General features: G+C 42.2%; 1 protein-coding gene across 1 annotated transcript; it reads right to left on the bottom strand.

The window, feature by feature from the left end:
- Positions 1-2,047: 2,047 nt before the first annotated feature.
- Positions 2,048-12,038, bottom strand: caprin1a (cell cycle associated protein 1a). Its single transcript, XM_056608349.1, has 17 exons — positions 11,881-12,038; positions 10,351-10,485; positions 9,960-10,022; positions 9,637-9,723; positions 9,146-9,387; positions 8,515-8,597; positions 8,215-8,382; positions 7,021-7,070; positions 6,798-6,881; positions 6,535-6,696; positions 5,668-5,776; positions 4,513-4,574; positions 3,889-4,020; positions 3,062-3,221; positions 2,662-2,853; positions 2,451-2,551; positions 2,048-2,226 (listed from the first exon to the last, which is right to left on the bottom strand). The coding sequence occupies exons 2-17, from the start codon at positions 10,483-10,485 to the stop codon at positions 2,140-2,142; spliced, it is 1,917 nt and encodes a 638-aa protein (XP_056464324.1). The 5' UTR covers positions 11,881-12,038; the 3' UTR covers positions 2,048-2,139.
- Positions 12,039-23,173: the final 11,135 nt, after the last annotated feature.

Here is a 23,173-nt window from a genome sequence, read left to right as displayed (position 1 = left end):
GCCCCTCCAAGTTAGTAGGCGGGGCACATTTGGAATTTAAAAGAACTCTTTAACGTGCAGTCTGACTTGTTGGGAGTCTATTACGATCCTTGTCAACAAAAAGTGGTGTGAGCTGGCGTATATTTGTGGAATATATTAATATCAGTTATAGTATGTGATTGATGCAAAAAATTATCACTATCGATCAGGATTGATTGGCTACACAAGTCCAGGTTATTTTAAACGAAGAGCCAAGTGCAATGATGATTTGCAACTTTAATGAGTTAACTTTCCACAACGTGGAGTGAAGTAGTTTGGCTATTCAAGAGTTTTTTAGTGGATTGTCTTTTCGGATGATTCCATTAATATCTGGACCAAATCTGTAATATTTTAGCAGTGTTGCATCATGTGATATCAGAGGGGTCTATTAGTAAGACTTCAGGACAAAACTAAATCAGAATACAGGAAGTACCGCATTAAATTCCTTGAACAAATTGGCTGAAGTGGATAGAATCCACCCATCAAGGTGATATTTGTAGACTCTAGATAGTTAAATGTACCATGGCACTCATTGCCTGTTCATACCACATCACCAAGGAGGGTCAAAGTTAGACTTGTATGATTTTCCCAAATTTGAACTTTTATATGGCGCCAAATGTTTGTTATTTCTCATAATTACTAGAAAGGGATTCTGTACAATATAAATAAAGTGGCTTTATGGGGTGAGTTCATAAAGCAACACTCAAATGGCTTAGTGACAAGATGGATATTTTGGTGCCATGCTAAACATCAACAATCAATCAGAATATTTGGCAGGTGTTGGATGAAGGACTGGTTGGGCCAAAAACACACTATTGGCAAGATATTGTCACGACTCCACTGGTATCTAGGGAAAACCGGCTCTCTGTCTAGGCAGGAGTCGAGACACATACGTGGTATAACCACAGCTGGTAGGCAACTAGCTTCCGGGGCACGTGTGTAGTGACTCACCTGGGTTCCTGGTGAGCGCTGGTCCTCTCTTGCTGTGGAGATAGCCCAAGCGTTGTGGTGAACGGTAGCTGTCTCGTTCAGTTATGGTTTACATGTTTAGACAAACACTTGACAAACAAAGACGGTGAAGGGGCGGTCACGTTCCCCCGTTGGACTCCTTAGCTCTGGTGTGTACTGGCATCTGGGTGAATGGCTTTACAAAGTCTTATCCTGCCGGGCTGTAACCACTGGCCACCATGCTGTGTATATCCACCATCTTGGATCCCCCAGGTGACCCCAATCAACCACTCCCACCGTTACCATGACCACCAGTTACCAACCAGCTTAACCTTACCCAACAGTAGGATCGTGACAATATCAAATTGCCTTGTATGGTCAAAACAGCTGTATGTCTTACCTCTTATACTTTATCTGGAAGGGTAAATATGGGCATGTTCTTAGAAAAATGCATAAAAAGCTATGTGGTGTACTCTGGGAGCAAAGAAGAAATAACTGGGCAATGTGAAGTCTATTGGATAAACAGAGCTTGAGCAATTTAATTCAAGTTTTGACTTGATTGTAATGCGTGTACATCTTTCATTAAGTTTTAAACTTCTAGACTTGACGAATGGAAACCAAACTAGAGAGAAAACTAATACAACACATCTTTATTGAAAACATCTCTCAACCTATGACATCAGCTTACAAAGAGGTGATCGTGTTAGTTGGGGTAAAGAGAAAAAAAAGAAAGCAAGAACTGAAATCAAAAGTGGCCGACAGTATAGGGCAGTTAAAGAAAATATCATTTCTCATGAGACTGGACTGACAGTGACGGGGTATTTTTTGCATTCATTTTGTACAAAAAATAAATTAATGAAATCTTTCAAGTTTACAGGAATATCTATTTTGTCGTTTTAAACACCAAGACCTAGCTGATAATTCTAAATCCTGTGAAGCTCAGCGTTGCCGTGTTAAAACATCAAGAGTATCTACATATACCAAAGCCGACTCCACTCTGATAAAAAAAAAGAAGAAAAAGTTCACAATGAGAAACAAATGAAAAATAAAAAGTTAGAAAAGTGAGCTGGGGGGGGGGGGGGGGGCCGGGGGGTTGGGGACGAGGATGACATTCTTATAGTGTGAATGTTCAGGGGGGGGCGGCGCAGTATGATGGATTTAGGGGGGTCCTCTTCAGGATCGCATCGCTTGGCCATTACCCCGGGGGCAGCCTCGAGCCCCCTGGGCAGCTCCACGCTTGTAGCCTGGCTGGTAACCCTCCTACACGATGAAACGGTAATCACGTTTAAGAAACACATTCAAACGGTTGTCCTGATTGCTTTGCACACAGCCCGTGCTCGGGATCAATTGCCCATTATGCTACTTCAATTAAAATGGGTTTCTACTTGCGCAGGAGGAAAGGCAAAACATGCAATCACCAAGGCCTAGTTACTCATACTACATTTTCATAGCAGTTGCCAAAGCTAATTTGGTGAAGTGCTTACCCGTTGGTAGGTACTATTGGGATAATCTCGAGTCGTATTGAATTGGTTCTGGCCATAACCACTGTTGGGAGCGTTTGAGAAAGGAGGGCGATAGCCTTCACCTGGAGAGATAAAAAAAACAAAAAAAGGTTATAATGTAAAAATCATACTTTTGTAGCAAAATAATTGAGGGATGCGTATGAGACGACGACGACAAACTTAAGTATCCTACCCCGGAAACCGTTGGAGGCCCCGCCGCGGTAGCCGTTGATGATGCCGCGGCCGCCCCGGGGTCCACCCCTGGGCGCACCCCTGCCGTTGAAGTAGGGCTGGGCGGGCCGGGTGAAGCCAGCAGGCTGAGCGGACTGCTGCTGGGCCCCGGCCTGGGCCATGGCCTGCTCATGGGGTTGGAATCCACCAACCACTGCACAGATGGGAACCAACGGCAGAACGTTCACAACACAATTGAGGAGTGACACATGCCGCTGTTCAGGTCAAAATTGTGCCATTGTGCTGCATTCGTATGCCCTCAGAACAGATTGCAATGTGTAATGGAGGCTTTTCTCTATAGCGGCTCAGGTGTATTGTTTAAGGAGGTCCTGCATCGACACTGGCCTAGTCGATTCCATTACCTGACTGCAGAGCGTCCTGTGGCACGTCTGCCTGCTCCCCAGTGTGCTCCGCAGGGCTGCTGAAGCCCTGTGCGTAGCCACTTGGAAACTGGGTAGGCTGCTTCAGCGGCTCCACCGATCCATCGCTTGCAGTGGGGACAGGAGCGTTCATGTTAAATACCTAAAGGACGGAGAGGGAAACAAAGCAGAAACACATTACACCTACAGGCACACACCAACATATACAACACACAAGCTGCCATTATGCCTTGAATATCTCATACCCAGTATGGGAACTTTGTATACCTTGATATAAGTGCAGGATATTCCTTAGTATAATGTGCCATTGAAGAGCGGAAAATAAACCTGATACATATTATAGATCCAACTTCAGCTGCACAACATTATCAATCAACAAGAGATTCGAAAAATTGAGAACAATTTGTCCCATTTATCTCTCCATTAAGGCTCTATGGCTTATTTTAATGGGAGTCTACAGCACAGCACTAGTCAAGTATCTTACTCAACATCTGCATAGAAAGAAACAATTATGTGCTGGGCGAAAACATTAGCTTTCGGCAGCTTCATCAGGAAATATGGGCATTAACAGAACGCCAGTCCTTCAAGATTTGGCCAAGGGCGCAAAATTGCAAAGAATATCCATGCATATGGTAATGATTGGAGTACGTGTGTGCGTGTGAAGACAACCACCAAGGCGCTTGGCGAACAGGGACCTATACACAAGACAGCATACCGCTGGGACCCATATATATATATACACACACACACACACACACACACACACACACAGCCTACCGCTGGGACCTACATATACACATACAGCCTACCGCTTGCATGGACTGGAATGGTGCAGCATTGACATTGGTGCCTCCACTGTGGGTGGGTTTGGACACAGGTGGGAAGGCGGAGGGCAGGGAGGATGGGGCAGGGCACTGCTCAGATGAACGAGACAGCGAGGCCTGGGAAGGCATGAGGAGGAAGGGGAGGGGGGGGGGGGGTTGAAGAGAAGTGAGGAAGGGTGGGGTGGGGGGGGGGGGGGGGGACACAACCGGTTAATGGGCCTTGAGACACATTTGACGGAGGACAAGGATGAGTGCGGGCCACCCCCACGCCCCTCATCCTTGGGTCATTTTGTACGTGGTCACAAGCACATGCAACACAGACATGACTCGAGGCCACGGAGTCCAAATGCACCGGGGGCCGAGGCGTTACCTGGGGGGGGGGGCAGGGGCAGTCCGTCTAGGTGCGGGGCAGTGTTTTGTTGGGGGGCTGGTCAAGGATGAGTATTTGGGGGGGGGGGGGGGGGGGGGGGGGGGCTTAGGCTTGGACTTTGATGGGCGACGCTATGTTTGTTGGACCCAGTCTGTGCTAAGATTTAGAGGGAGAGCTAGGCCTTTTATGGCTAGTGGCCCCACATAGAAGGCCTTGCTTGCAGCTTGTGTTGTACTCACTTGTGAGGACTCCAGGGGTCCAGAAACCATGGTGGCTTGGGGAAGCCGGGACTCGGTATGGGCTGTCCAGAACAAACCGTGAAGCAAAGGATGTGTTAATGTATTGAGCAATATTAGGCCTCTTTCTCAGGCTCTGGCCTGAAATAACATCGATAAATAAGAGTACATCTCCACAAGTACAAGGGATAGAATATGTTAGCTTGGTAGCAAAATAAAGAGGACAACTGTTAAGATGTTGTGCAAGGGGAATAATCTATTTGAATGCTATTGGGTCAGTGTGTATAAAGCTTTTTTTAAACAAGTAATGAAGTGAACTAGGGCAATGAGATTTTTTAGTATAGGTATTAGGAAGGTTTAGGCAGAGTCTCCAAATACACAGAACAATAAATCCAATGAAAACCAATGCAAAAACATTAGAAACGGGATGAGACTTTGACATTGGAACACTATTGAAACGTCAGGCCGAATAGAACGGCAGCAAGACAAACCATAGAAATTGCACCACAAGGCAACCAGATAGCGACAAAAACATTGTTTTATTTTTGAAGGATTGAAGGAATGACAGATTTTCTGTGAAACCCTCTCTTAGCTCCGCTTAATTGATTGTTAACCCAGCGGTTTCAAAACAGTGCCCAGACACTGGAAAAGCCATTAACGATAAGTTTAATGCAAACAAACACCACTTTACTTCACCACCAAGAAGTAACGTTTGTTCAAATTGTTTGAGTAGATAACATGATGTGAAAATTTGTTTAAATGCTTTACAATTACTATTTATTTAGGGGAAGGGGGCTTCTCCCAACTCTCGGGAAGAAGAGGTCAAATACTTTGCAGAATAATTGTGGTATGACCATGTAGTTGGAAGAATTCAATAGCTTTTATTTATCTCCATCTGTTAACCTCTTGTTTCTATATCGTAGCACTAAGGAGCACTTAAAAGCAGTTTTTATTTTTAAGTTGTAGGCACAAATGATTCTTTCCCTTTTTAAAGGTTTATCTTCATCACTTCAGTCGATTGGGACAAAAGCATCTGCTAAATAAATAATGTAATCCCGTTCTTTGAATTTCTCATATTTTCCTGCAACAGATCTGGTTCAACTTCAGGTACAGGACGGACACGTGCAACAGACCAAGAGAGGTTACGTTGACATTCACCTGAAACAAGGCCCATCTGCTGCAGGCCCACAGTCTGCGCTGGCTTCATGGGCTGAGCAGACACAATGGCTGGGTCCAGGGCCTGTCCATCAAACTCCAGCATAGAGTCCTACATGGAAGGAAAGAGAAGAATTGTCGGATGGGTCGACTTCGACTCTTGCGCTGGGCGCCTGGAGGAATACATTACAAAATCTTGCAATGTCTACAGAATCAGGAAGAAACACATAATATGAAAAAATATTTGGTCATGTTTTTTCTTTGTTTCTTTATCAACTTCAACACCAAAATCGAACAGCGGCCTCCAATAATGATAATCAAATTTTATTGTAGTTATTTTTACACCATAAACTATTTTTTGATAAAGAAAATGAGCAAAAAAAACATCACCTAGGACTATTGTGCGCAATTCTGTAGGTTCAGGACTTTCAAATGGATGTCTCAAGCTCAAGGTTTATCGACAGTCAACAAATGCTCTATACATAATGCCTGCCGTTATCTCTACTTTGAAAAATGTGTTACATTGAGTACAGACATGGTTTGTCTTTCAGATAAGATGTTAAAAAGTCAAAGCCATGTCAGACAGTTCTGACCATGTATTTGCTCATTTATAATAATCATCACATTTTACACTTTTCCTTTTTTGATGAGAAGACTCGAATACGGCCTTGGGTTTGGCTTTATGACTGTCAGGCGTGGCCAAGAGTTAAAGCCACCTTCATAGCTGCTACACAAGTATTTCAAGCGGTACGCTTAATGCTCCTATCCAAAAGGTTTCTGCACCATTCTAAATTGGTACAAAAGCGTCACAGCAAGTCCCTTTAAGCGACCTAATGTAATAGTTTCCCGTTGTACACATGCAATTCTGACCTGCATGAAGTTAAAGGTGCCTTGCATCTGTGCCATGAGGTCTTGCACCACCTGCTTCCGGACCACAGGGTCCGCCGGGGGGCATGTGATGTCCTGGTCCACGCTGGCGGGGGGCTCTGGCGTGAGCTGGGCAAGGGGCTGATGCTGTAAGGAATTCACAATCTGGCGCAGACACAACAGACGTACGGTCAGCACGACTGAACAAACCATGTGAGAGAGATACGGGACCAACATGTGGTCACAAAAGGTCCGTCGGGCATTACCTGGGCCTCCACTGCCCAGCCGTCCACTTGGTCCTGTTCTGTTGTGCTGTAAGCCGTTTCTGGAATGAACTGTCTGTTTACAAACTACAACAGAAGACCACACGCTGAAAAATGATAACACAAAAAGAGTGTCCAACAACAAAAAATATATTTCAATAGAAAGTGTTTCTTCAAGACCGGCGAACATCAAGTTATGAATGACCACATTTAGTCCTGTGCTCACCTCTGTGGTTTCCACTTCCAAAGGCTCAGTGTCATCTTCAGTAGCCGTTCCTTCTGGTGAAAAAAGACAAGGCACGTTCTGTAAAGCTGAGGAATGGCTGACGTTCGGAGGCAGGCTGGGCTACAGAAAAAAGCTATCATTTAGGGGGCACAGAGTCCCCTTCTTTGTCCTGGGACGTTGTCGATAGTTCAGAGACCAGGGAGATAAGCCCCCTCTACGGTCCCCCCCCCACCAGCACCCTCTGGTTCCCCATACAGGGTCCGCCCTGATTAGCAGCCAAATAGTTGAGCATTGAGCAACAGTCAGGTAGCCATTAGGGGTGTAAAACTCTGGTTTCATCACGATACGATATTAAATCGATTCATTGGACAACGATACGATATTTGCCGATATCAAAAGTCTGTCATGATACGATTTCGATTCGATTCACATAAACTCACAACCATTTATAATTTCCTCATTTTATTTCTTTGCTCTTCCGGATATTTAAAAAACAAAAACATTCCATTTTTAATACAAATAATAAAGTGTCAGATTGCATTTAAGTGCAGAAGGCTTTTTATGGCTTAAATTAAAGAGCCTGTAATGATCTTTCATTTTGAACATGGACCATTCCCAACCTATGCGTGTGGATAGTTTTCTACTAAAAACAAAACATCCCTCAGAATCATCGTGGCTTTTAAGATAAGCCGTCCGTGTTGCCAGATTGGGCAAATTCTCCTGCCCAATGTGGCTACTTTTAATCACGTTAGGCTGAAAAAATGGGAAATGTTCCCAATCTGGCAACGCAAACCGAAACTAGCCATTATCTCGCTCACACATGTGCTCACTGTAGCTAACTTGCTGCTTGCCTCATTTAACTGAAGAACGGATACGAGCGGCTTGCCGCACTTGTGCAGAACTAGTTTCACAAACAGCCGCGCAAGGAGATTGTCAAAAAAAACGTAAAATACAGCGATATGCATCGATCTTTGGGCGTTGCATCGATGCAGTTGGATCGTTTGCCAATCAATCGATGTATCGATCTACATCGATGGATCGTTACACCCCTAGTAGCCATGGCGGGCAGTGCCAATGGCTCTGTCATTCTCAGCACACAGTTATTTGAACAACATGCAGGGATCGGCAGAAGGAACAGCTCTCTGTAGAAAGGCGAGGCCGTGAAATGTTCAGTAGTGGTCTTGTGGTTGTTACCAGGTTCAGATGGTGGCTCCTCAGCCTTCTGCTCCTCCTCCTCCACTATCTGGCTCTCCTCCTCTCCCTCCTCCACCTCCTCACACACCGCTCCGTTTTGATGCGTGTGCACTCGGTCAAAGTAGCCGCTTAGCAGCACCTTGTCCAGAGTCTCCTTCAGCACCTTGTCTGGAACACAGTCGATGCACATCTGTCAGGGACCACTGAGAGTAGAGACTAGAGTTGTACTTTACGCACTATTGGGCTGGATTCCAGCTTTCACCTTAGACCTTGAGCATTGCAGACAATGGATACACTTACATGTGGTCCCTGCTACGGGCTTGTCCCGGCCCTCTAGCAGCTCCCACAGGTGTAGTGAGGCATCCTCGTACTGGTCAGTCAACCTGGAAGGCGAGAAGAGAAACCCGTTCACATGGCTGTGAGAAGCACTTGCACCAAATCTGACCAAAACCACACACAATATCGATCGCTTCTGTTAATCTTGACTTTTTTACGATGTTAAATAAATGACCTTGTTGTATATAGACCAACTGTTATACAGAGTAGGAATGTTTGCTATTATTGACGGCAATATTTTCTCATTTCTAACTGAAACGTACAATACATGAGCCGATGGCAGCTGATGACTGATACGAGTACACGGTTCTTCAGAGTACCCACTGTACTCTGTTCAGCACTTTTAATTAATAATTAATTTGCATGGCAGTTTCTGTGGCTGCTGCTCTTACAACTTTGCCGATTGAAGTGCTAAAAACTGCCACAGGTCAGCCACGCCTAATACAAAGTCATAAAAAGGTAATGGTGCGTTATCTGTGCATCATTGGGCACCCATCTCTATAAATCATTGCATTTCACCCGCCACCGACATCTATCACGTACTCCATCACTAATAGGTTACCCTCGTCACACCACACTAGAGAGCAAGCCGCACCTGACGTCGTAGTTCCTGTCCGGTCCCACCAGCTTGTAGAACTGGTCCAGGGTTCTGAGGTCGGCATCGGTGAGCACCGAGGTGCCGTCACCTTCGGGTCGTTTCAGGTCCTGCCTGACCTCTTCCTCTCCCAACCGGTCCAAAAGGAACTGCAGCTCCAGGACCATCTTCAACCTCCGCTGCTCCATCTCCTCCCGCTGTAGCTGCTCTCTCCTCACAGACTTCTTCACCACCTTGCTCACCTGCACGCAGCAACGGCCCAAAGTTAAGCCTTGTTCTCGGAAATGATTACAACCGTAGTTCAACATGGTGTGGTTAGGGCTAATCATGACTAAGAAACAACGCATCGACATTTTTTCACTCCCTCGGCTCGGACGATATGACCAGCCGTGGTTGTGATGTCATCTTTAACATAAATCCATCTCCTGTTAAAGACAACACTACTTATTTAACTTCCAATAAGCATTGATTATGTGTAACTGGAAGCGTACCTCTTGGCCCAAAGTCAAAAAGCCCTTTTGCAGTTCCCGGGCAAACTCAAGGTTGTTGGTGATCTCCCCAAACTTTGTCAAAGCATCCTTTCGGTAGGAAATAGAACAAATATTAAATTCAGTCTTATGGCAAGTACAATAATGAGTATCAAGGAATCTTGTGAGGAGATTGTACCTTTTTCAGGTTAGGTATTCAATTCTATAAATAACTACAAAACTGAATAACAGCATTCATAAGTTGTTTAAGAAGGATAATAAAAACTAGAATGATACAATAACAATGGATCAGAGTAATATGAAGGAACTCAAGGTGTTATACGTACCAGCTGATCCTGATTCAGCCGCTCCCCATTGTTCTTCTTGGCCTGATAGTCATCCAGTTTACCCTAAATGATTGAACAGTTATTCAAAAGTTAATGATTACATAAATCCTATCGATAGCATTAAATCACATTTCAATTTGATATGTAAAATAGCTCATATTTACATCAACACTAATGATCCCTATGGTAACTTAATTGGGATCAAATTAAAAATATTAACAGAACAATATGGTCCACAGAAATTCCCAAAATCATTCTATAAATATAAGTTTAAGTCTGTTCTATATTAGCACAATGACTCATAAGATGAGACAAAAGAAATAGCGATTGGGAAATAGTGTAACTCCATTAAATACCAATAAAGACGATTAAAAACGTTCATGTCAGTTACCTTTTTTTTTTCCATATTGCGAACCTTCTTCTCAATCACATTTATAACCTGCTTCATAACCTCAGAATGACTTCCAAGTCCCAATTCTGGACTGGCAGACTGTGCCGCACCATTGCCGACTGTTGCTGAAGGCATCTACAAAAGATAATAATCACTGGTTACATGAGAAAAATACCATGGAAGTATCAACCGAAGTATTGTCAAAAACTATTATCTTAAACTGCCACTTGACCTATTAATCGCAAACATCATTTAGGTATAATTCGTGTGAGTGACATAATAAAAAAAACAAAGTTGGAACATTTTAATTTATTGATTTCACTAATGAAAGCAAAATAAAAAGGGTGTTTTCATAAACATAAATAAAATAAATATTCATAATAAAAGTCCCACAATATGGGGACAGCATGCATGATACTGTCTCTCTTAACTGAACATAAAGCTGTATGCATGGAAAGATTAACAGGATAAATAATGAGACCCCGAGTTGCTTGAATAGACACTGCATAATTGTTTAGCTACATAAACTCAGGACCGTAAAAAGATGCTGCTAGATTGTTTAAGTGTTCGTGCATGACAATCAGCAGATTAGCAATAAAACGCACAAGGGGCAGAAGTATTTCGTTTTCTCAAATGCTACAATGGCAGTAGCTAACGTTACCGTCCTCGGACAACTGACCCACTACGGCACTTCATTGTCTGAGGACCCAATCACAGCCCAGCCTTTAGCTTATCATTAGCTTATATGAAGAAATGAGCTAAATCTGGTTGGATCCAATAAAGATGACCGAGATTTGTTTCATGAACATGTTTGCATTCTTACAGATATGGACTTAGCAAAAGGATTCAGAAGAATGTCACACAACAGCTGGCCTAGACCTCATACAGCGATGCTATCGTCTTATGTAAACCAATTCAGATCCGTTTAACCCACTGTGTACAATAAATCTTACTTAAATTACATTGAAGACCCCAGATGTATAACGTTTTATTGTTAAATGAAAGAATTCCTTCGTGTAGCGTAGAACCGCTTCTTTGATTTCGAACAAACAGATTAGAAAAGGACAAGTCAAAATCCCGGCCTTAATATTCAAAGTGCAGCTTAACCTCATGAAGATTAAGATTGTTATTAGAAAAAAAATCGTGTTTGTCCAACGCTATGTATAATGGGAGGATGATATTATCCGTTAGCGGATGCTACCAAGTGTATCGTTTGTTCTGGGGAAATGTTAAGAAAATCCCCCTTGTTGTGTCCATGTTGCATTGTTAGCTTAAAAGCTAGGGTGTTAGCCAGGATACAAAGTGGTCAACCATTCGAACGTTATGGATCTGGTATTCACGAAAACGACAAACTAGTTCATTCATTTTTATGTTTAACGTCGCTTAATTATTACGAGTCGTTTTCCTACGACGGATAGATGTATGCGATTTCAGCTTCTCGGTTTGCCAAGTTCAGTCATTCTGAAGAGAAAATGACTACCTTAAGCGACTTAAAATGTGAATCGGGTGTCGTTTACCATTTTTCCTTACCTTTATACTCTTTGTCCTCAAAGAGATTCGTTTTTTGCCAATTAAGTTGTCAAAATTCTATTTGTTTCTCGTGATTCGAACGGTATTAAGATGCACGGTGCTCGTGCCGATCACTTGCTGACTAGCTGCGGCTAAGCTAAGGGGAAGGCTAAAGGACCCTTTCAGTACTGCTAGGCTTGCCTGACATTAAAGTCTACCCATCATTGTAATTCATACGATCACAGTCTGTCTTTTCAGAAAGGTTTTCTTCACGTTTAGATAAGGATAATGGCGTTCGATAATGGTTAAATTATATTTTATATGAATTCATGGTCAGCTATAAATATTTTGGTCTGGTAATGTAATACATGACGTCATGATGATGATGATATGGTTGATGATGATGATGATGATGATGATGATGATGATGATGATGATGATGATGATGATGAACCATCTAACTTAAAGATCTATGTCTCTATTCAATTATCTGTTTAAAGCCGAATCAAAGATCTTTCGCGAGAATAAGTTGGAGAGAGTATCAGAGAATAAGTATTGCCATATTATTAATTATTTGCATAAAGGTATAGAAACCCAGGTGCATATTATTCTTATCTATTTAAAAGTTTACTCGGCAGTAAGGTAACCTAATTACAAAGCGAAAATTAAGCATTCTTTTTATTATGTCAATGCTAAATTATTGTATGGAAAGTCGATACAGTAACAACTTTGCAACATAATTAACCATTTACATTAGCCAATACTGTAATAAGCGTTATTACATATCAGTAGCATAGGGTTTAGGGTTAATACTAGATCTGTAGTTAACTGTTGCATTAATGTTGTAAGGTGTTACAATCTATATACATTCTCTATGCATCTGTGCAAAGTACATTTTCAATGGATTTAATAACATTCCTCCTTATCCTAAAAGCTTTCAGTATCATGTGGATATCATGAAACTGTTGTATTTAATTAATTCAATTAAACCCAATTTTATAAACTGAATTCATAAGTGTAATGAATCTTGGCTGAAGTATTTATGTGTTTCTGGACACTCACTTGGTTCCACTAGCATGCATTATTCTGGCTCTTGCTTTGTTGAAACAACTTATAACAATGTGGGTCATAAGGGTCTAAAAATGGTTCTCGCTCACTACGTGGAGACCCCAGCATCGGCTCAAGATAATCTTGTTTTTTTGCTCTCCTGGCTCCACAATTGTGGAATGAGCTCCCAACTGACATCAGGACATCTTAAACCCTACACATCTTCTGCCACAGGGTAAAAACTCATCTCTTCAGACCGTATATTCGCCCGTGAAAATAATATAAATATGTTTGTAGTGCTGCAAATTGATGAATTTCTTTCATTTATATATGCCACCATTAGGGGACAAAACGTTAGGCTGTCATAAAAGAGGCTTTTCATCTCACACAAACACACACACACACACACACACACACACACACACACACACACACACACACACACACACACACGCACACACGCACACACGCACACACACACACACACACGCACACACACTTGTCTTATTCGTATTTCTGGACTGGTCTATAGATGGCCTTTATTAGCTGCATGCATCATGTTTTGCAGGAGAGTGAGAGTGCCATGCCCTCCCTGCTTTATTTAACGTTATTTCTCTCCACGGGCATAGTGCTCACCTGCTTCAAGTCTTCAGTCATCATCCCAGTACCAAAAAAGAGCAAGATGAAAAGCCAAAACGACTGGTGCCCTGTTGTCACCCCCAAAGTGAGCGATTGCTTTGAGGTGCTCATTACTGTAAGGTACTGATCTGCAGAGTGCTGTCGCCCGCTCTGGACCCTCACCAATTCGGAACAAGAGATCGACAGACGACGCCATTGCCACAGCACTGCCACAGAACGCCTATGGGAGGATAATGTTCATGGATTGTTCAGCATTTAACACCATAGTCCCCTCCAGTCTCGAAAGCAAGCTCAGGGACCTAGGCATTGAGCCCAGCAGCCTCTGCAACTGGATCCTTGACTTCCTGTCGGATTGAAAACAGTTGTTAAAGATGGGTTCCAAGATCTTTGCCCCCCAGACCATCAGCACAGGAGCCCACCAGGGCTGTTTCCTAAGCCCCCTCCTATACACACACAATAGCACGGCTACACACAATGATCAAGTTTGCCGATGACACGGCCTATGGAAGCGAGGTTGACCGCCTGGCTCAGTACAGCAAGGAAAACAACCTCACTCTCAACGCCTACAACCAAGGAGCAGGTGATGGGCGGAGAGAGATGCAAGACCCCATCACTATCAATTGGTCTGCTGGGGAGATGCTAGATATCATTAATTTAAGTTGCTGGGGGTCCACATCATCAAAGACCTCACCTGGGAGGAGCATACCAACGTCTATTTCACCTTAGGCGGCTGAATAAGTTTGGCTTGGGGGCCTTCTTCAGAGGCTCAACGGAGAGCATCTTGACAGGATGAATCACAGCCTGGTATGGGAACTGCACTGCCAAAAGCCGCAAAGGGTAGTGTAGACAGCTGAGAGGATCAGCGGATGTGAGTTTCCCTCATTTCAGGACACCTGCAAGGCGCGGTGTGTCAAGAAGGCCCTCAGAATCATCAAGGACCCCAGCCACCCCAACCGCAAACAGTTACTGCCGTCGGGGAAATGGTACCGAAGCCTCGGGGCCAGAACCCAGAGGATGACAATGTTTTTTCGGCCAAGCAGTCAGGCTCCTGGAGGAACCCACTATCCCCAAACCAACCCCACGCACACTGCAAAAACAGATTATTTTAATGTATATTTCTGTACAGAATTTTTGCACATCTTAAAGAAAATAGACTATTTCAACACGTATTTCTGTAATTTGCAAAAAACATTTGCCATGACCACTACCACCTCCCCTTTTTATTTTTCTAATTTACTTTATCTTGTATTGTTGCTCTTGTCATCTTGTACAACAAGATGTAATAAAATCAATTCTGATTCTAATTCGCATAATTAAACAGAATGTAATGTCAAGGTAAACTAAAAGCTAGGGTTACAGATCAATCAATTCCTCCATAATTCATCTTTATCTTGGCTTTCTATTTGTGTTTTGCATCCTCCACATTCTATAACTGTTTGACATTAATTGATTTTACTTGGTATTAGACATTTAGAAAAAAACTTTGAGTCAATGATAATTGTAAAAATATCAGAAGGAACTGCATTCCTATCCAAACAATTTGATCTGATCATTGCTTGATAATTAATTCAATTAAATAAGATTTTAGCTAATTTGGAGTACACTAACATAATTCCTTTATTTAAGTCTCGTTCCCCACTAAACATAAATCTATTTAGTAACATACAAGACAAAAAGCAAATTAAACTAATACAATATTGAATTACATCATGCGATAAATCCATGCAATGGCCAGAAGATGGCGGCACTGTCCATAGATCAAAACAAGTCAGTCCGTGCCTGGATGTTATTGTTTCCCTGAAATGTCATGCTATGTAGATGGTTAAATATAAAATTGGAATAATAAGGCATTTGGTCTCTCAAATCCTCCATGACACAGTGCAAAATGAATGCATTGTGTTGTCTTGTGCAATCAACTCAAATGTAGAGTAAGTAACACAATGGTGGCAATCTGTCATAATGTGTGTGTGTGTGTGTGTGGGCTGTGTGTGTGTGTGTGTGTGTGTGTGTGTGTGTGTGTGTGTGTGTGTGTGTGTGTGTGTGTGTGTGTGTGTGTGTGTGTGTGTGTGTGTGTGTGTGTGCGGGTGACTGTGTGTGTGTGTGTCTATGTGTGTGGTGTGTGCGTTTCTATCTCTCTATATTTCTTGGTTTCTATCTTTTCATCGATAACCCTCTCTTTATTTACTTATCCTCTTTCCCTTGCCTTTGCGTAGGCACAGAGAACTAACAGTGCTGTAGTGCCGTATAGTCAAACAGCATCTCCCCCACGCTGTATCTTTCAGTAGTTCCTGCACCATGTAAAAGCATGCCTTTTTTCAGAGTGCTTTACTCCACTTCCCTCCCTGATCCCTGTTCCTGCCTTGCCCTTTTTCGAGACTGACCCCCCCCCAACCCCCAGGTGTAGGATATAGATTTCCAGACCCCCTCCTCTACTCTCTCTGATGTGAGGTGCAGAGTAATAGCCGTGTATCCTTCTGTGCTCCTCTCATGCAGCACATCTGACTGAATTAAACATGTACTGAGGATTTATTGGCTGAAAACCACAAGGGCCCCACAAACACTTTAGCCCCATGTCACTCCTTGAGCAGCCCGAGCAAGCGTGCACATTTTCACTTTACCTTCTCTTCTGTTTGCCATTGAAAAACCTTTACTTGTTCTCCCCCACCCCCCACCCCAATACTCTCGTAGAAATGTTGCTATCTAAACAACAGATCACAACAAAACCCTCCAAAGAGTTGAATCGGGGTCTTTTACCCTGTGCACGTTTAGAAGGCCGTCTTGTGCTCTCCACACCGCATCCCCTTCTCCAGTTAGTTGGGGAACATTAATAATTCATGGCCCACATGTGTCACAGACGGATTGCAAGCATCTCCAACAAACCACGGGCATTATCATTATTACAGCCAGTGGATATTATGCACCACCATATGCAATGGCAGAGGTTTTGGTTTGCTGTGTGTGTGGTTCAGTGGTAGAGTTGTTTAGGCTTCAGTATTTGGTTTGAACTGTGTACTTATGAAGATGAGGAATAGTGGAGGGCAATTGTTGAATCTGTTAGCAGAACAAATGTTGACCAATAAGCTGTGTAACTTTGTACAACACTGTTAGTCTACATATGAAACCTCTGCTAAAATATAAAAAAGAGAGTGCGTGTGAGACAAGCACAAAGCATCTCTGGGAATAATTTGTGGTCCCCAAGTATGTTTGGTTTTCTAGCATACCCCTTAAAAGGTGACATTGTGCACACACTTGGGGATAGCCGGGGCAATCGCAATGACCAAACCCGTCCTTTGTTTGTCCATCAAGAAGATACATCAATCCACTCTGGGAGCAATTAAATGGTTAGATGGCCTTTACTCTCCCAGAGATTTGTCTTAATGTCTGCCTTATGTGTAACACTCAGATTCAAATCTGGGATCAATTATGATAATAATAATAATAATAATTATTATTATTATTATCTGTTGTTTAATCAACGAATAAATTATGATCCTGACAACATAGATCTCATTTTTTTTGTTTAATATAAGACAGACAGAAGAATTCTGAAAGAAAGAAAACATGGTTACTGTTGCAAAGCAATATCCAAATGCAAAAGAGTAAACAGCTTTCAACCTGTCGATAACTTCAAAGAATGTTTGCATGCTCAGTAGGCCTAGATGAGCTTAAACACTGTCAGCATAAAATAAGATATTCCTTAGACCACAAATAGAAGTTCCCATCAGATTAAAACCAATAACACACACACATATACACACAAATATACCTGTACATCAGTAAAATGTCATAAACGTACTTGCTTGAAGTACAATTCCTTCATTCAGTTGTTAGTGAGGAATGACATATTTATTGTACATGTTTGTCTTAAGGCATATGTTGGGGTATTATATGTACTATGTCAGGCCATACAGATTCTTCATCGTGATCTTTGACCCTGGGCTTCCTGCGCTAGCGTGCCATGGCTAGCACAGGCTCCCTAACCTCCAGCATCAGAGCACGGCTGCTCCAATGGGTCACTGCTAACCTGTTCTGCTCAACGATATGAGGCCGTATGCAGACTGATGTCACCTGACAGCCTGAAACCAGAGTAGGCCTCGCATAGCTGTCCCACTGGGCCTTATGGAGGGCCCTCGGTAGCATCCGGAGAGGGCAGAACACGGAGGTAGGTACATAGTTCTTACCGCCTCAAAGACCTCTTCTTGAATATAACTTGCCAGTCATGGTTAAGAAGGATTCCACATTGCAGCCGTACTATACTGTATGTATTGCAAATTATTTCTGGATGTGGGGACAAAGATAATAATTTATTAATTTTTGTTTAGGGACATGTGTGCAAGATAAACATTGCATCTCACAACAAATAATGAATAATTGGCGCACCAAAAAGAAGCTATCTCAATACAGCTTCCCAAAGAATATTGATTATTTTGCAGTGGGTTGTATCGTACACAGTATTGAATGTGTACTGGGCTGTGCTATAAGCCACAATTCTGTCTGCTTTATCGCCAAACTGCCAAAACAAGTTCCTCAGCACAAGCCTTCATTTGAATTGTATATTATAGCTCAAATGTTTATTGTTGTGCTGTGTTGTGAAAATTAAAATCAGAGAAGTTCAAAAGTGAAAATATGTGAATCATTTAAATCTTTCGAAATATTGCATGCCTGTCTTTCGTTCTCGTCTGTAAATTCAATTTTAAATTCAATGTAAGCAACTGTAAATGTTTACTTTGTAGACAAATGTAGTCTCCAATCGCTATATTTTCTTACTCTCAGCGGCATGATAGTAGTCCCAACAGTAAGGGAGCATAATCATCCACATAACTACAGATGCAACCTTGGTCACACATACACACATAAACACACACACACATACACACACAGACACAGACACACACACACACACACACACACACACACACACACACACACACACACACACACACACACACACACACACACACACACACACACACACACACACACACACACACACACACACACACACACACACACACACACGCATGCATGCCCACACGCACACTCAGGCACTTGACAAATGCCAGATAGATCTGAATCATAAACAAAAGGATGACCAGAAATATCTAAAATTATGTGCTTCTTTAAAACATTCCAAGGTTTTCATGAAAACCTATTCCATTTCGTAATGAATGCTGTGGAATGTGTAATGTTTATGCTGAATTTAGATACATATCAATTTGGATGGGAAACGAAAGCAAAACTTGGAACCAAAGAACCTTTACTGTCGGACGGCATATTCTGTATGGGTCTGAACCTGTAGCAGCATTTGGACTTAAACAGTTACTGCGGGATAAATGAATACATATTACAAAACCCAAACAAAACCCGAAAAAAGTGCAGATAAAAAGAATGGATGCTTTTCCCTAAGAAGTTAAAGTGGAAGCATACTCTAAAGTTCTACACACCCAGCAAAGTAAGGCCAACAACAATGCTGGCCAAAAATGTGTTTGCTGGAATGCCGGAAAACTTTTATATAGTATTCGAAAGATAATCATTTTGTATCAATATCGCAAAAAATATTTGTCAAGATATAAGCCACATCTATCAATACCCTGAAAATACAAGCCTATGAAACAACGTGAATGCAGGATCATTTGAAAATACTAGAAAGATCCCCCAGATAGATTAACAAAAGACGGAGCCTTAATTAATTCAACCTTAATCTTTGCTTCCAACAATTTAAAGGCCTTCGCGGAAGACCAGTGTGGGAGACTAAACTATACGACTGTCTTCGTGACTACATGATGCGTGAATACAAAGCAATACAAAACAATATTTCTTCCAAATTGGTTGAACTCAAATAACATACGGATCTGGACAATGACAAACATGTGATTGGAGCGTTACTATTATTGTGTGGGCCTTTTTTCCTTCATCCTGTGTGCAGGATGAGAACACACAAGCACATGACGTCTGGCATCCATTCTCAGGGACCTGCCTCTGTCATGACTCCTGTGTATCCCACAATTGCCTGAGTTTGTGAACTGAACCGCCACTCAGAAAGGGCAAATATCTGGAACCTTTCATGATGGCCTTAGAGACGTCCATTACGCTGACCAGCCTAATTAGATCAACTATAATTGCTGTTCTACATGACAGAAATAGCATTAAACGGTGTGTGTTTGTCCTTTCCACCCTTTTCCTCTCCCCCAGTACTGCCAGTGGAGTGGACGGTTCTGTCCAATTCTGTCCCGCGCTGGCTCTGCCATGTCTGGATGTGGGGCACAAGGGGTAGCCAAGGGCTGTGTCGGTAACCAGGGGCTGACGTGGTTGGTGCTCTGCGGATGATCTGAGGTCAGCCACCAAATTGAGTATGAGACGCACTCCAGAAGAAACACACAGACATGACACAATAGACTTCTGTCAGGATCTGCAGGACTACGCAGAGCCAATCAAAAGTCAAGACTGCTTTGCAGGCCCACACAGTGACATTAGCAAAAAGGATGACATCCTCCAGAGGACAAAGCACCCAAGCCATGAAGAACCACGAAAATACACAAATGAGATTCTATATCCAATGTACCACATGACAACATATCTCTGCATAGACATAAGTAGGAGAACATGTGCTTATAGTCACTGGGCAGGCATACATGTCCTTGGCAATATAGAGATGCTAATGCAAAGGAGAGAATGTCTATATGTGTGATCCAATGAGTTTCTCAAAATAGGTCATTTGCACCAAAATGGCGGTGATTTAAAAACTCACTTAAAAACCATGAACCTTTCGACACTGTAGGCTATAATAGAATAATATAATTTAAAAGCTTTTTAACCATTTTAAATATAGAAGTACTAGTTAATCAGAGAATAAAAATATATTATGATAAATTGTGTACTTTATTAGTATCAATAACTTCTTTGAGAGTTAGCTTAAATCTTGAGGTTAAGGTTGGTTTGAGTGGTTTCTTGATGGAGAAAATACATATTGTCATTGAAAATTTAGAAAGAGAATGTAGATATACCATTTTCTTTTTTATGGATCGTTCTTCAATGTGTTACGGTGGCAGGTTTACATTTACTAACAACTGGATTCTGAAATGCTGAGGCCTGGTGTTTTAAATAAACGAGGCCTGACATGTGAAATTAGACCCAAAGCATAAGAGACAAGCAGGACAAACATGACATCATTATAATATGGGTAACAGGTTGTCCCAGCGAATGTAAGCTTGAATGTCACAAACTCTTTGCGACATTTAAGCAGCAATGAAAATGCACATAATAAAATAAGTATAAAACATTAATGAATGGGATCACATTATGGTGACTATTTAAAATGTTCAAGCATTAATTTTAATTGAAAAATAGAAAGTGATGATTGCAAAATTATTGTGTTTTTTCCAATGTCCAAAATTATTGTGTTTGTTCCAATGTTGCTGGATTATTTTGGTTTGAGAAATAGTAGAGTAATGAGTGTGTGTTGCCATGGAGACATGATGCTTGTGGAAGACGAGAGGAGGAAAAGGACTGGTGTATACTCTTGTCCATGCAATCTTTGCTGAATGCTCCACAAGGGATGAAGACCTTTAATAATGTATGAGTTGGCATGGCCTAAAATAAATTAAATAATGGAAAAACTTTGTTGAAAAAGGTTTGTTGTTGTCTTGAGATGATAGGCCTAGATTTGTCGTTACTGTAAAATGTGTACTGCAAAAGAGAAGAAACCTGTTTGTTATCCATCCTAAATCTTAAAGATGTCTTATCCATAATTGCACTTGACATAGTTTTGCTGCAGCACACAGGCATACTTCGAGGGCAAAGCTGACGGCAGGACGCAGTAATTACAACGACCTTCGAGATGCAATCAAGAACTCAGCATCCCCCTTGCAAAACCTCCTGCTCTTTGTTCTGCGGGACCAACTTAAGTGCTTTGTGTTTGCTGCTTGTTCTGCAAAACAAACAAAGACGAGCAGAGCTAGGTCCGTGATTAAAGAAATCAACAAATCCTCGACAGGACGTGAGCGCATGGGCCTCGGAGGCAGATCGGGTTCTGTGGAAAGGGTGAGTCAGTGGGGCCGGGGTCGGAGCGGCCAGTCTCGCTCGCTACAAAGGAGGGAGGGAGCGGGAGGGCGGCAATGTGAGAGTAGAGGTGCGAACTCAGAGCCGGCTGAGCAGCCTGTCTCAATTTGGTTTACCATATCCGTCATGGGAACATCGCTGCTATTTTCTTTTCATTACGTGACCAATCTCTGCAGAATCTGTCTAAACAACAGTGGAATAACAGCTTATTTACCTTGTGTGGCCGCGTGATGGAGGGGTTGGGGTATGTGTAGTTGGTTCAGAGAGCTGTTGAATATCCTTTGTAGTCGAGTTCAGACAACGGCATAGGTGGCAACCTTTGTATAGGACCCAATACATTAACTTTAGTGATTGTTACTTTTATTTAAACCACAGACTCGTCGTCCTCAGTGTGAGTTCAACAGTATTGTATATCCGTAATGTTAGAATTTCATTGAAGTGCAAATAATTAACATTTCCTAATGCCGGAAAAAGAATGGACTTCTACCATTGCCTTTGAAAAAAAGAGATCAGTGAGGTTCATAAAGCCTTGAAATATCAATGCATGTCCTCATTCTGTCTCCGATTGGCCTTATAGTAGCCTACGCGCATGCACACACGCACACACACACACACACACACACACACACACACACACACACACACACACACACACACACACACACACACACACACACACACACACACACACACACACACACACACACACATGGCTCAATATGCTATTCTTCCCCATGTCCAGGAATAGTACACTAGGAAGCAGGAGTTAAACTCTAATTAGAATGTGAGAAAGACTCCGGTAGAATTTCATCCACTGTGAGTTGAACCCGTTAAATACAAGGGACACGACCAACCATATATATATCATTCTGTAATAAGTTAAACAAGTTCTAGGATTTCTCTATAGACGATATTAAACAACCAGATCTTCAAAGCAGCCCCAGGATCTGGATGTTCAGAGAGGAATTTGGGTTTCTAAAAGAAACAAGTTAGCAGAGTGGATGTCTTGTTAAATCTAAATAACAGTGGCTAGAAGTATCACACAAACACACACACACACACACACACACACACACACACACACACACACACACACACACACACACACACACACACACACACACACACACACACACACACACACACACACACACACACACACACACACACACAAATAGCTTGTAACTTTAGAATATGAATGTTTTGGTAATACTTGGTTGATGCTAGCAGCCAGAGACTTCTGAGATGGTATCCTCCATGTGTGAAGAATAAAAAACAAACCTGGAAAATGTCTTTCTTCAGCAAGATAAATCCAGGACTTATCTTATGAAGGATTCAAAGGGATGTATTGACTTTTATCAGGGCAATTATTATCAATGAAGGATGCTATCAAGCTACTCAGCATACATTTTTTGAAATAGCCAGACACTTTGGTCACCCCAATTTTTGGGCTTAGCATTTATTGTAACAGCAATCAACCACAACAAGATTTTAAAGGCCCAGCATTCATCCCTTGAAATCCCTCCGATTGTGAGTGGTATTGGAATTCCGGTGTACCACGCCAACCGTG

The sequence above is a fragment of the Gadus chalcogrammus genome, chromosome 14 (assembly GCF_026213295.1).
Source record: "Gadus chalcogrammus isolate NIFS_2021 chromosome 14, NIFS_Gcha_1.0, whole genome shotgun sequence".
In the NCBI taxonomy this organism is placed as follows: Eukaryota; Metazoa; Chordata; class Actinopteri; order Gadiformes; family Gadidae; genus Gadus; species Gadus chalcogrammus.
The sequence above is the reverse complement of the archived record's forward strand: the minus strand, read 5'-3'. Positions and strand labels throughout refer to the sequence as shown.